The sequence below is a fragment of the Acanthisitta chloris genome, unplaced genomic scaffold (genome assembly GCF_000695815.1).
Source record: "Acanthisitta chloris isolate BGI_N310 unplaced genomic scaffold, ASM69581v1 scaffold17223, whole genome shotgun sequence".
Lineage (NCBI taxonomy): Eukaryota > Metazoa > Chordata > Aves > Passeriformes > Acanthisittidae > Acanthisitta > Acanthisitta chloris.
The window spans coordinates 1-15,223 of NW_008664435.1; the positions used below are offsets into that span (position 1 = coordinate 1).

At 36.5% G+C, this 15,223-nt stretch overlaps 1 protein-coding gene across 1 annotated transcript in view; it reads right to left on the reverse strand.

Annotated features, from left to right (window-relative positions):
* Positions 1-2,300: 2,300 nt before the first annotated feature.
* Positions 2,301-15,223, reverse strand: part of LOC103799060 (tax1-binding protein 1 homolog) — a 41,053-nt gene continuing 28,130 nt past the window's right edge. The window contains exons 5-13 of the mRNA XM_009071354.1: positions 14,842-14,990; positions 14,613-14,703; positions 13,163-13,348; positions 9,681-9,908; positions 8,230-8,376; positions 6,898-6,991; positions 5,564-5,682; positions 4,272-4,397; positions 2,301-2,399 (exon numbers count right to left, since the gene is read on the reverse strand). Coding sequence (XP_009069602.1) covers positions 2,301-2,399; positions 4,272-4,397; positions 5,564-5,682; positions 6,898-6,991; positions 8,230-8,376; positions 9,681-9,908; positions 13,163-13,348; positions 14,613-14,703; positions 14,842-14,990 — 1,239 coding nt within the window. The remainder of the gene's footprint in view (positions 2,400-4,271; positions 4,398-5,563; positions 5,683-6,897; positions 6,992-8,229; positions 8,377-9,680; positions 9,909-13,162; positions 13,349-14,612; positions 14,704-14,841; positions 14,991-15,223) is intronic.

A 15,223-nucleotide genomic window follows, 5' to 3' on the forward strand; every position in this document is an offset into this window, starting at 1 on the left:
ATTTACAGTTTATCAAGAGCTTTTGTGTAGCTTACTTCTAAAATTCAGTGTTTTCATCCAAATGAAATTGTTGAAATTATTGAGGGGTTTAAATTTAAGGCATACTTTAATTCTGTCCTTTAAACATTTGCATCAGAAAGACAATTCGTTCTTTCAGAAATGCTCAAACAGAACTCTTCAAAATATAAATATACTTAAAATTTTAGATTCTTGCATTCAACCATAAATACATTTATTACAAACTATAAATGGTTTTTGTAACTTACACAACTATTAAAACGCTGAGCCAATATATATGTTACAAGACACTAATTAAGGTGACTTAAGTGCGGTGAGTGCATCAGCTGCAATTCATCCAAATGAAAGTCTTTCTCATCCTTCCATTTAATAAAATGTTAAGGGTTAAGGGATAGAGAGCAGTATGCCAAGAATATCAAAAGGAATATGCCATTTAAATTCAGAACCAAGCAAAAACTTCTGAGTTGTAAAAATGAAAATAATAATTAAAAAATAGGGACTGTTAAGAGCAACATGATTTCAGTAACTTTGTTCTTTCTACTGAGCATTTTCTTCTGGGTTCTCTGGATTTATGTTTAATATTTGCTGATACAATGTTAATAAACCCCTCAAAGATTAAAGTGTGTCTTTTTGCCCAAAAGACTTTTAATTGAAACTTAAAATCAAGGCTTCAATTACCAATTCAACTACATGAGAATTAAAATGTCTCATATTAAAAGCAATAACTCAGTTGGGTTTTTTTCTTACGAACAGGCAAACTTCAGACCAACCTCTTGAACAGAAAAACCTAAAAACCAAGTAGCAATAACTACTCTGAAAACAAAACACTAATCAAATGCAAAAAGACCTCATGTAGTGGGTGACATCCCTGCCCATGGCAGGGGGGTTGGAACTGGATGATCTTTGAGGTCCCTTCCAATGCAAACCATTCCATGAAGATAGAAGCTACAGATCCATTGTGATATACATACTATCAGGCTTCAGACATAAAAGGCTTTGAGTCCAACAGCAATATCACAGTCATTTTCAAACAGGAAAGAAGTGGTTTATACAATGGTAAATCAGCTCACAGAAAGTTATCTTTTTTGGACCACTGGCCATAAACACAGTAGAGTTTATTTTCCCTTTAAAAAGCCCTAATGCAGGACAACACAATTTCTGCCCGACATCTCCCAAGTACCACATCCTCCTTTGGATACAATATAAAACTATGCTGCATTACTTTAGATTTATAAACACAACTGCAAATGTGATTGAAATGGTTAGGGTTAATAAAAACTAGGATTACATGTTAAAGTTTTAATGAGAGTGTAAAATCCAAATAATTCATCTTTACTCCAATACAAAATAGGAACAATTAATTATAAATGAAATTAAGATTTTCCTTTTTAAAACCAATTTCTTCTGCAATATGGAAGCAGTTTAAAATAAGAGGCAGGAGCATTAATACTTAAATTTTAGCATCACCTAAGATTAAAACAGAATGTAGATCAAAGTAACTGTAAAAAGGTGCTGTAAAAGAGCCTTAGCCAGAAGTGGTATAGTTAGGATGGAGACTGATTTAAAAAAAAAAAATTAAAAAAATAAATATCAAAGGTTAACTATGTAAATAAAATAGAAAAAGTAATTTGAGGAGACAGCAAATGAGCATTTTTAGCATGTTATGCTTGGTGACATTTATAAACAAACACTGATAATGGAATATCAGCTGAAAAGCTGTTTACTATCCCACACTTAACCTTTTAAACCATGGTTCCAGCCTAGCAAGGCACTTTGATTCTTCTTTGTGATGTAAGTATCTATAAATTTGGTAGGCAAAGTTCATGCCTTTATAAGCTCCATACATTATTACAGTTGCTATTCTTATGTGTGGTGTCTAAAATGACTCCCTCCAGCTAAACTAGACTTACCGGAACCCAAATTTTAATTTGCTTTCTTTTGAACTAGAAAGATATGAGAGATCTATTAGCAATTACATCCCTGATTAACAAAAAAAAGATCATTTAAATACCAACTACTTGACAATCTAGAACTTTACAAACCCCTTAACTAGCTTAATCTGAAAGCTTAGTTAATTTCAGTTTGTCAGTATGAAAATTCCTGTTTTAACTAAGTATCTGTTAACGCTGAAATTTTAAGGTGATTTGAACAATCCTGACTGTTATGCAATATCATGCAATACTATCTGAATGTAATAAAGACATTTTATTATTTCACTTTTCAGTAAAACCTAGCTTTGATTAATTGCCATCTAATACCTTAGAGGTACTTCAGCATTAGCATTAATATTTCAGAGTGTGTGACAATACCTTCTCACTGGTAAGGAGCTCCAGCTGTGACGACAGGTCCTTTATTCGTCTCTCTTTTTCTGCCAGCTGAATCTATATGAGAAGATTCCTGTATTAGTGAACAGAAACTATTTCCCTGCATGTTGTATTGTGAAAACAAAGTTGCCTGATTAATTTAAATCTTTCAGATGGAAACAGTTTGTCTACTGCAGTTACATGCAACATCTAATGCTACTACAAATCAAACGCAGCAATTCTCAGTGTTTATCTGCTGGCTAACAGCAGTACATAGCAGCCTTTTCTTGCCAGCTTTCAGAAAACAGTTGTAGAATGATAAAATTCTATGTTAAAACCTAGTAGTATCAATGACACTAAGTGCAAGAGGGACACCACCGCCCAGAAACAGCTTGCAAACCTCATTCATTATTTCTGAAGAAATCAGCTGGCATTTCAGTGATTTATTTCGTTCACATCTCTCCAGCTCTTACATCCCAACACAGAACTGAGAGAACCAAAACCTCCTCCTACCTCAAAGACACTAAATGTGTTTCACAAACATCTACCTTATGTCTCTATTGGGTGCTCTGGGAGGAGGTGCAGCTGACAGATTACACAACTCTTTCTTGCTCGAAATGAGGATTTAAATAATCTTTCTCTACAAAGGACTATATTATTTGTATTCTGGTTACTTTGGAGACTGCCTCTCCCCTAGTTTTTTCTAACATCTAAGCTCATGATCTGCATATTACATATTTTTCTCAATTCTGAAACTCCATCTCCTAGCTCAGGTTGATGGAGCAAAATCTCCTGGCTGGGAAAAAAATTCACTTTTTTCTCCACCACCTGCACCCTCCTGAATTATAAGGTTTTAATTGCAGTCAAAATGCCTTCAATTGTGGAACCAATTATTTATTTCTCCTGCTGTTGAGAAGTTAGAACAAACTTATTTCACATTAAATTATGCATGGCAACTGATCACTGCTAATTAGTGAAAGAACAAACTGGCAAGAGTCATGCATTTCATAAAAGTGAAAACAGAGCTTCAAAAAGGAGAGCCTACAGGATACTCAAACGGTTGAGTAATTCATCACTTTATAGGGAAAAAGTGCTGCCATTTCTATTGGAAAGGTGTTCCTAGTAGAACTGATACAGTCACAGTTCAATTTAATCCCTGTTCATCACAACGGGCAAAAATGGGCAACAGAGAATATTGTATGCTGTCAACTGCACTATCACCATTAGACTGAGAACCAGAACAAAAGCTGGTACATAAATATATGTAAATATGTATAAAAATAAATGAAGAAAATATATTATGGAAATTTGTTGCTCTTATTTAGTCTCTACTGACCTAAAAAGCCACCTCAACACATGCCCTACTATCACATAACCTCAAAGATTAAGGCCTCTTGTAAGCCAAAGCTGCCCATTATGCTTGACTTCCTGGTAAATGTGTTACATCACTCTACTAAGACTATAACTGAGATCCTCCAAATTAAATTCTCTCATGAAGATTTTCAAAACAATGTATCACTCCTCTCTCTCTAGTTAATTCAGATAAAATGCATTAGACTGGTCATGCAACATGCAATATGAAGATTTTGGACAAACACACCAATCAATACTCCTGTTAGTACTAGAGTAAGTACCAGGAAATTAGAACTCTCTTGCCCTTTTTTTTTCCTCCCCTAATACAAGATTAATGTCATTTGGATGTTTGTCTAAACCTACAATATTAAAAGACTGAGAGCCATCTGGTAGTATACTTAGCAGATCTCTCTTACTTCAGAAGAAGCATTACAAGACTGTGTTGTTTCCACAAGTGCAAACCAGAATTTCTGTTTACAGCACAAGTACATTTAGTGTGTTTTCCCTATTAAAACTCGTCCTTACTTGAACTATCAGAAATCAGCAACCATGTTAAGCACAGGTAATTCATTATCATAAACAAAATCTGTCACTTACTTTATACTGATCCTCCATTGCTGCTAGTTGTAGTTTTATACCTTCATTGATTTTCACTTGTTCTTTCCACTTCAGCTCCAGTTTAGCCAGTTCATCAGCATAAACACTGCACTTCAACTTCTCTTCCTAAAGTAGTTTAGAGCATGGCATGAAATGTTCACACTTTTAAGAGATTTCTCCTTCCACCCCCAACAATGTCACTGTGTAACTCACTGCTTTTAGAACAAGATTGTTTGCAAATGGCTTGTCCAAGAACAAGCCATTACCTGACTCAAGACTCAGGAGCTCAGGACCAGTGAACACTGCATAAATGATGTTCCATATGCTTTTTTTCTTGAGTTTTCAACAAGTTGATATTCCTTTCTAGCTTCACAACTTCAAGTTTCTTTGTACCCTAATACTACTAATCATGATTTTCCCTTCAAGTATCTCACTTTGGTACAAAACCTTTCCCCAAGCAACTTTTACAACCTAAATATCTTTCATCCAGAAGGTCAAAGGCAAAGCTTTCCTCAAACATGGGAGAAATAGCCAGCAGGGTTATGAGCAGAATTACAGGACAGTTATTACATCCTGGAGAACTTATTAAAATAAAGTAACATCATTGTGAGAAATAAAAGAAACAAGATGAAAAGAGACAACAGCTAGAAAGCATTTCTTAAACTGTTGTCAACTTTTCACCAGCATCACTGATGCAGTACTCCATCATCATACATCCATCCAAACTGGTTAAACGAAAATCAAGCTAATACTGACAGGTATAGTATTTGAAGAGCATTATTATTGTGGGCACAGCACTACCAGTGTCAACTTTGCTGCAGACAACCAAATAAATGCCTTTATGTACGATTCAGCACAAGCTAGTAGGCAGCGCCACCTCAGATGTCAAACCACTGTAAAAGCCATGACAGTCAGGTATGGAGAGGTTACTATGCTTGGACAGCATGACAGATCAACACTGCTGTGCTTGTTTCAAACATCAGCTGGCTTACAGCAATTACACTTAATGTAAGAAAGGAAAGTATTCAAAACCTTAAGTATACTAGTTTTACTCATTTGTTTTACTGCATCTGGGTTTTCCTGAAGGATCCTTCTCTGGACTCTGTAACACCACAGGTAGTCAGGAGATGACTTAATAAAAACATGCTTTCTAATGTTCAGAATTCTACCATAATCACAGTGTATCACACAAACAAGGAAGGCAATTCAGCTGGGTTAGCCTTGTGGTTTTAAAGCTTTAAGACGCCTATAGCTACTTTTTGTTCAGCTTTCCAAAGCTGCCATTTACTTACTGCCAACATTTGCTTGCATTTCTTATACTTCTCTGTTTTCTCAGCAATTTCTTTGTTCATTTCACGTACTTGCTCCTTTACCACAAATTCCGAAACTATGTCAGATGAAGTGGGGCTAACTGTGGATATTGAAGAAAAAACAAGAATATTGATTTTTTTGTTCCATAAATACAGCTTGTGTAAGAGAGATGACAGCCCAAATCTGACAGTGCATCAAGAACAGAGTGCTGCATGTTACCCAAGCAAGCAGTTGACCAGAGAAAATCAGTATAATGTGGCCAGTGCTATGTAAGATCAGCAATCATCCTGGCATGTCTGTGTTCAGTTCTTGCACACTGAAGATGAACACAAACACACACATACATACAACTTTCCCAAGAAAGTAAAACAAAGTATGTTATGTTATCATTCTAAATATTTCATTCTTGCATAAAAATGAAGTGTCTCAGCAAACTACTTCATCCCATACTATGACTGAGCTTGCTGGGATTGCAAGTTTTAAGAAACTGACAGAAATTACAACCTATAGTATCTATAGACAGCAAGAATCTCTGAGTATAATAAAGTAACACCAAAAAAAAAAAAAAAAAAAAAAATCAATCAGCATTTGCTGGCATTTACCAATTTAAACTGAATAATAGAATCATGGCTGCTGTGGGTTGGCAGGCAGCTTGAAGATGATCTGCTTCCAACCCCTCTGCCATGGGCAGGCACACCTTCCACTACACCAGGTTGCTCAGAGCCCCACCCAACCTCATCTCAGAAACCACAGCGAGAGGGCACCCACAACTGCTCTGGGCAACCTCTGCCAGTGCCTTGCCACCCTCCCAGGAAAAATAACTTAATTAAACATTTTATAATAAACTATGATTGCCTATACATCAATAAAACAATCCGTAGACTTGACCTTGCCATCACATAATCAATGCTTTCCAGTGGATTTGATTTTACAGCAGAAAGCTACAGTGGCTAGTCACAACAACACTATGATATTGTACACAATTGAAAAATTTGGGGAGGATTTTGTTTTAATTAATTGTTTATTAGCTTGGCAAAACGGCTTTGTGTTAACTATCACATGGAAATTCAAGAGTTCAGTCCTACTGACATGAATAAATATCAACTGAATTGTTTTGAAACGATACATGTACTTATTTATGGATGCTACCACTTGATAGAAGACATGATTTTTAGATCAATCTTCACATTTTTAACTATTACTGTAACTCAAACAGAACAAGTCCACCTATTTCATACTATAAATGCTATTAGTGACTACTTCACATAAACACTTTCAGGCTGATAAAAATAGATAGAAGTTAAGCTATTGATACCTGGAGACGCAGACAACTTTTTGTCTGTAACAACGGCAGTAGCTGTCTCAATGTTAGATGCATCTGTCTGTTTCTGTGGATGCCCTGCAGTTTTCTTTGTGAAAAAAAATTTTGGGTTGATATTTAATTAAATGAAAGCCAAAGCATAAATTAATGTTCTATCTTTCACTATCATTTGCTCTAGAATTGGACTAGAGGAAACTGCTCATAAAAACAGGAGTTAATAATAAATATGCAAAAACATTTAACTCTACTAACAGTGAAATTGCCTCACACTATGATATTTAGCATCTTACTTGATAAAAGTTCTTTTTCCCTAGAAACAGAAACTTCTAAGTAAATGATTACAAAAATCTCATTTTCTAGAGGATTTGTTACACTTAAGTCCATCAACTTAAATCTAATATTCCATTAGAAAAATGGAGTCTGTATCAGGAATGAGTGCTGGACCAGTGGAATCTGGTGTTTGCTATAAGGTGTACAACATTGCCAAAGACATGGAAGATTTTTAAGGAAAAGTCACTGATGTTCCGATATGACACCTCATTCACCGTTGACCTTCTGGATGAGAAGATGACTTTTTTAAGCAATATGTGGATCAAAGCTAGGTAACTAGGTAATAAAACTTTGTTTTGTGGCTAAGAGAAATACTTAAGTCTGGTTTTCTTAAGAATTCGCATTTGCACGTATTTCCATTGTTCATAGGCCTTTTTTTTTGTCTGTCTGAGCTCCTCTCCAACTCTATTTTTACAAAATTCTGAAGAACTCTGCTCTCAAATCTGTTTGAAACTGGCTAACAGGTTCTCTATTAGGTGGCCTGAGACTCACATCATCACTGCAAAAGGCTCATTTATTTATGAAACAAATCTCAGAAGAGTGAAAAGAATAGAAAATACATATGGAAAACAACTATATACTGTGTTGTGGAAACTTCCTCCCCACTTTGCTTTTAAATCCTCCTTCAAGTTCTCCATTTCCCCCACTTCTGAGGTTGGGTTTTTTAGCTGGTTTCTTTTCTTTTTCTGGTGGTAGTGGACAGAGGTAGTAATTATGGGTTTTCCCAGCTTCAGTTTCAAATTCTTCCTCAAACAATGTAATGCTTACAAGTTCTTAGCTTTCTACATCCACCAGCTACTATAACTCTTATGCTCAGTTTTGACAACTATCTAAAAAGAATCACAGAAGTAATTTCGCTTTATAGAAGAAAATGGTAAATTAAAGAGTCATTGCTTACTACATTTTAATCCTTTTTAAAAGCACTAGTTTTTGCAGAAGGAAATTTAATTGTTATGTTACCAAAAAAGTAAGTGCAATTTCTCCTGTTCTACTTACTGCTTGTTCTGTAAACTTGTTTACTTGCTTTTGAAGTTTTTGACATTCTTTGAATTTTTCCTTGTAATGATCAGCAGCCATTTGTAGACGAAGCTTCAGATCTTCAACTTCTCTGCGCAGTTCCTGCTCCACTGTGTTAGAAGTTTCCTTGGAAAAAAAAAAGAAACTATTCTCCCTTTTGTTCAAACAGCACTATTTCCCAAAAACCATTTTTTCAATGAAAGAAAGCACAATACTCCGTGTAAGTACCGAAGTTCCTATTTGTGGGAAGAAAAGGAATAGAGCAAGTAGTAGAGCACAAAAAGAGGCAGCATCTGTGATGAACTTCATTGCAAGCAGGACACATTGAGGGAGAAAATAGGCATTGGTATAATACAAGAGGCAGGTAAAGGGGATTCTTATTCTGTGGGGTGATTAATATATATCAGAAGTCTGAATGTATACCAAAAGCCTGAACACCTTCCAGAAGGTGCTCTAGCATCTTATAGACAAGTATAGCCACAGGGCAAAAATGGATAGTCCACGACTGTATTCCATCACACTCACTCTGTTTCTACTGGCAGTGGTTCAGTTCAGCCATAACACTGATATACAAGCCAAGCAAAACACATTTGCCGACTGGATATATGCCATATCTGGATACTTTCTGGTAACTTGAGTCATTCAGATGGTCTGCTACTTTTTTCAGCATGGATTTCAAAATACGTATTATACAACAGACATTTTTAGGCAAGAAACATGTAATTCTCTGATATAACAAATATAATAGTTCTTTTGAGGGCTGTACTATTCACTTTGTATTTACAGCACCATTTTAATTACTGCTCAATATTTTTTCTCCAACAGTTACATCATTACACAAGTCCTAGCAGCAAATTAATCCAATACAGTTGCAGTCACAGAAGATCCACTTAAGTCAAAATGATGAAACTTATATTAGCTCACTAGGTTTTTATCCAAGACTAGAAGGTCAAGACAGTTTCCATTATATTAACATTTTTATACTTATAAATACTAAAGTAAATTAGCTTTGACCACAAATATTGGAAGGACTCCTAAGAATTAAGAGAGAATCCATCAATGAGGAAAGAAAATTATAAAACAACCCAACTTCTACCAATCACTTTTCTTATATGAATGAATTTTTAATGCTACTGTGGCTCACATAATAGGATTGACAGGGAGAGGATTCAAAATAACACACTGCATTATTCTGTGAAAATAACATGGGGAGATGTCAATGTGTGAAGTACCAGACACCTTTCTTACCTACCTTCCAAATCAGCTAACATACATTTGACTTAAGGCAGTATTTTGAATGCCAAAAGTGAATTTGATAATCCTTTGTACTAATCATCCAGAAACATATTTCATCCCCCAACTCCACCAAAGCTAGCTCTGACAGGTTTATAAGTACAGATACACTTCAGTACTAAATACTGGCAATTTACCTGTTCATTTTTCAAAGTTGTGATTTTTTTAAGTTCAGCTAAAGCTTCAGCAAGTTGCTTTTTAAATTTTTCATTTTCCAGACGTGCACTGTGAAGATCTGCCATCGTCTTATCTCGCACATTTACTGCATCACTCAGCTCTTTTGACATTAAAACAGCTTCTTGTTTGCTAGCCTGAATCTGATCTTCGGCTTTCCGAAGCTGTTCTTTTAAAACACTTGCATCCTCCTAGGAAAGAGAAGAGATGGAAGAAAATTCATCATTTTTTAAGTCAAAGCTTACATACAGGTTGGTACAGGGATTAGAAGTACCTGAAAGAAAAATCTTGGTGCCTTTAGCAAAACCACTAAATCAAGAAGTCAGTACACATAACACACAGTACACAGTACACCATTTCCCCCATTTGCCTTCTTTGCTACCAACGCTGTGCGAACATATTTCACGATGAAGTAAAGACAAATTTAAATATTATCTATCCTGAATTTTTGTTGGATTTTCAGCTTTAGTTCTAAACATACACCAAGAAAAGTCTTCCTGTTTTCCAGAACATCTCTGTTCTTACCACCATAGAACTGCAGCTTCAAAACCAAAGTTCATTCCACAGCAACAACTCTGCTGGTAACAACAGAATAAGAGGTCTTACAATGCCTACAACAGGTTGATGTAAGACGCTGTAAAGCAGCTTTGGGATGTTCTTCTCACAGCTTCATTTCCCAAGATCTTGCACAACAAGCTTTTCAGAAGGAACAGAGAACAAAAAGTAATGAAGAGCAAGCTGCAGCATGAAGCACTAAGCGCTGCTGAAGCTCCATGGAGCAGCCCAAGAGCCAACTGACCAAGCTGAACTACTATCATTCCTCAGAGAAGGGCAGGATTACAAAATATAAATTTAAAAGTTTAAAAAACAATTAATCAAAAGCTACTACATAAGGTACTCACAGCCTCTGGGCTTCCTGATGGCATAACCATCTCATATTCTTGAGTTTACACATAAATTCAGCTATCTCTAATCCATTATTTGTTCATTTTTCAAGAATCACTTAGCAAGTCCAGAGAACACTAATGCATTTTGTAAACATTTATGAAGATGGATGGGCTAGTAAATGCCCTACAGTCCTGTCTCTTAACTACTTTTACAGCACATGATGCATTGGTTACATACTTCAGTAAATATCTGTGGTTTCAGTGTCAGACAAAAGTATTAATGATCCCATCAGAAACATCACAAGTACTTCATGATTAATAAATGGCATAAATGTTTGGTTGCTTCAGTACTGACACATACCCACCCCCTACACGTTTTTACTTCAAAATAAAATACAGTAGTAGGTTAACACATTCAAAAACAAAACTGCAGACAACAGACTAAAATAAGCTGTAACTTAAAGCAAGATAGCATGTCCTTTTTATCCTCTTGCTATTTCTGTTCAACAGCACTACTTTTCCACGTAAATTTGACATTCATAACTAATATTACTCTAACACAATTTCTATTGAGATCCAAAATGCTTTTTCTGTGAGAAGATTGGCAAGATACACAACATAAAGGTGTCTGCATAATCTGACTTCTCCATGCCAGCTTCATGTATAAAGCTGTGTCTAAACTGAATCTCTAGCTGGCACACATCTGAAGCGAAAGTCCTAGTCCATTCCATTATTGCCTATCACACTGTACATAAGAGGACAGAACAATCTCAGAGCACAGAAACTCCCATCCTTTTGAATGAAATGAAACAGGCAGATGTACCATCAGGAACAAACACCTAATGGTTATTCTATTGTGGGTTTACCCTGGGTGGACACTAAGTGTCCACCAAAGTCGCTCTATCATCGCCCTCCTCAGCCAGACATGGGGGAGGAAGTAGCTAAAAGCTCATTGAGTTGAGATAAGGACAGGGAGAGATCACACACCAATTACTGTCATAGGCAGAACAGACTTGACTTGGGGAAATTAATTTATTACCAATCAAATCACAGTAGAATAATGAGAAATAAATCCAGTCTTAAAACACCTTCACCCCCTCCCATCTTCCTAGGCTTAACTTCACTCCTGATTTCTCTATCTCCTCCCCTTCAGCAGCACAGGTAGTCAGGGAATGAGGGCTGCTGTCAGTTCATCACGCATTGAGTCTGCCACTCTGTTCTTCTCAGGGGAAGACTCCTCACACTCTTCCCCTGCTCCAGTGTGAGGTCCCTCCCATGGGAGACACTCCTCTACAAACTTCTCCAAAGTGAGTCCTTCCCACAGGCTGCAGATCTTCATGAACTTCTCCAACGTGGGTTCCCTGCAGGGTGGCATATCCTGTCAGTAAGACTCCTCCAGCATGAACTTCCCACAGGGTAGTCCACAGCCTCCATCAGACATTTCCACCTTCTCCACCACATGGGGTCCTCCATGGGCTGCAGGTGAATATCTGTTCCACTATTAGCATCCATGGGCTGCAGGGGACCAGCCTGCCTCACCAGGGTCTTCACCATGGGCTGCAGAAGAATCTCTGCTCCAGCATTTGGAACACCCTTTTCCTCTCCTTCACTGACCCTGATATCTGCAGAGTTCTCACTCCTCTCTCCAGCAGCAACTGCTCTTACACAGTTTACACCTTCCCCCACTCACTCTTCTTAAATCTGTTTCTCCAGAGGCACTACCACAGCCACTGACGGAGTCAGCCTTGGCCAGGGCTGGGACCATTTTGGAGCCAACTGGCATTGGCTCTGTCAGACATAGGGAAAGCTTCTAGCAGCTTCTCACAGAAGCCACCTCTGTAGCCCCCCTACTACCAAAACCTGCACAAACCCCATACATCTATCCCCAGACTAGAACTAGTCAGAAGTAATCCCACCTGGATCGTGGACAGTATAGATACCAGTTCTTCAGCAATTTCACTCTCATATTATGCCACACTGCTTGGTAACCACGATGCTACAACACGGCGTACCAAAAGTCGCCTCTTCCTTAGAAATCCTACTGTCACTCTTACTGCTGAGTTCTCAGTCAATTCACTCTCTTTATATGGTATCTCATACTTTCAGATTTTACATCACTGCATCTTGACAGCGCATTCACCTAACAAGTCCTTCAACGTATCTTCCCATGTTTCCTTCTCTACATCACCCTCTGCAGCTTCAACACAGCTACATTATGAACTTTTCCCCTCAACCTCTTCCTTTTTCATGCAGCTGAAAGCAACTCAGGAGTGCATCACTTTTACTGATGCACTTTTACTGAACTCACAAATTACTTTTTTACACATAGTTAATCTCACGGTTCATGACTTGAAAGACCTCAACAAGCTCAGAAGGTGCAAAACTAAACCAGAATTTAGTCTTTTGATCATTTTCTGCAACTACTAAGAGCACCATAATCCTCCTGCCTCTTAGCCTATACCCTGCTGATATCTTCCACATCTTCATTTCTCTTGTCAAGCACATACAACCTTAGATATGTTTATTTAAATCAGGCCAATTATATTAGCAATGCTTACCTTGTTTGATGAGGAGAGCAAAAAAGCTTTCTTCATATTTTCTTTTTCAGCTATACATAGCTGTAATCTGCCAACCTCCTCTTTATAATACGATATCATGTTTTCTTTGTTTGCATCCAAATTCTTAAACGTCTGGATTTCTTTTACTAGTTTGGTGTTTTCTATTTCTGTATTCTTCAAGTGTATCTGTAATGATGCTAAAACATGTCAAACTTCTTCCACGTTAGGAGAACTACTGTTCACCTGTCCATTTAAGCACTCACTAAGCTGTAACTTATCTCTGAGGCAGAACAGAACAGGTAAGGAGAAAAATCAAACATTTGATAATATCATTGCCCTCAAGCTCGAACTTTCTGGCTGGAATTCTTTCTGCTTCATCATCTAACAACAGCTCCACTCTGCAGGTAGAACTTAAGACCTAATTTCTCTCCACATCAGATTAAGCTATTCAGGATTCATTCCTCTCTTCACAAATGCTGGACAACTAAGGGCAAGCAAAAGAGAAATGTCTTGAAGAAAACTAAAGAGAAATTAAACTTCCAGTAGTATCTGCCCAGAGTCATTTAAGCAAACAGGGCTATAACAGCAATATTCATTTCCAAAAACAGAAAACTACTTTTAACAACTCTAGGGCTGTTTGAAGATGCCTTCAAATCTATTGCATTATGCCTAATAAAGGATAGCTGCTGCACTCACATGTTCTCCTCTTAGACTAGAAGATTCATGTTGCTTACTTACAAAGGGATTCTGTGCTTGTAAAAGGTGTTTTGAGATTATATGACTTCTCCTGTATGTCTAATACTGCCTGTCACAAAATGACATTTGCCTATGAACAGAAATAAGCTTTTAAATATCCTTGATTAATTTCATACAACCTAAGGATTTCATTATTTTAGCATATAAAACTCTTTTTAATTAAAGGGGACTATATTTTATTTTATATATGGTTATCTCTCAATAACAGCAAAACACATGAGCTATGCTAGTAAAAAAATCAATGCAATACAGACCCCTACCTAAAGCTTCTCAGAGTTATGCACAAGACTCAAGAATAGGCATCTAGAAGACAAAGTCTAGAGAGAGAATTTAACCAAACTAAAAATATTTTACTTAGGAAAAAGTGTCTTAAGATGACCTGGGTGATGCACCGTGCAACCAAAGAATTTTCTCACTAGCATCCATTACTTTTTTGTTATGTCTGTGCTTTTACAAGTTGGTGATCCATTCTCCTTCTGAGAAACCTTTTTATATCATGGGATGAATTCAGATATTTTCCTCGTTCATTTTTATACGAGAACACCTACAACTATCTTACAGATCTGTTCATAGAAGTTAGCCATTTCCTTTTTTCCTTAAAAAATTCAATTTATTAGACTTCTCCATAAAACATTATTACCTTTATTTCAAACCACTTCATTCCATTGTATACAGGTACAAGCCATAAAGTTACCTTATAAAGTTCTTTTTCATCCTTTTCTGTCTTTAACACACATTCAAGTTGCTCCTTCTCAAGCATCACTTTCTTCAGTTTGTCCTTCAGACTAAAATAGTGACAAATTAAGAGTACAGAACCATTAATACAGAAAAATCAATGCATATATCAAAAATTGCTAGTTTAAAAAACGCCTATGGAAAGAAACAGTACAATCAGGAAAGTAAGGAACAAAAAGACTAAATACCTGTCTAGCTCAGTTTCTTTTGCAATGGCTTTTTGAGTAACAGCCACGATATCTTCTTCAAGCTGGAGAACTTTTGAGGCAGCCTCATCATGCTTCTTCTTCAAATCATCATTTTCACTTTTAAGAGCTTCTGATGCTTGAATATTATTCTTTAAAAAAAATTTCAAGTAAACATCAGTTAACAATGTGATTTTTCAGCAGTATAACATGCTATTTGAATTAATGCCAAAATATGGTCATTAGATTTTTTCTCTTCCTAAAAATGTATGACAAGCTTATTTAAGTATATATAAGTATATATATATATGGAATATCCATATTTCATATATAAAAACATATTTAACTTTCTATGCACGGTTAATATATTAATAAAGGGTCACTA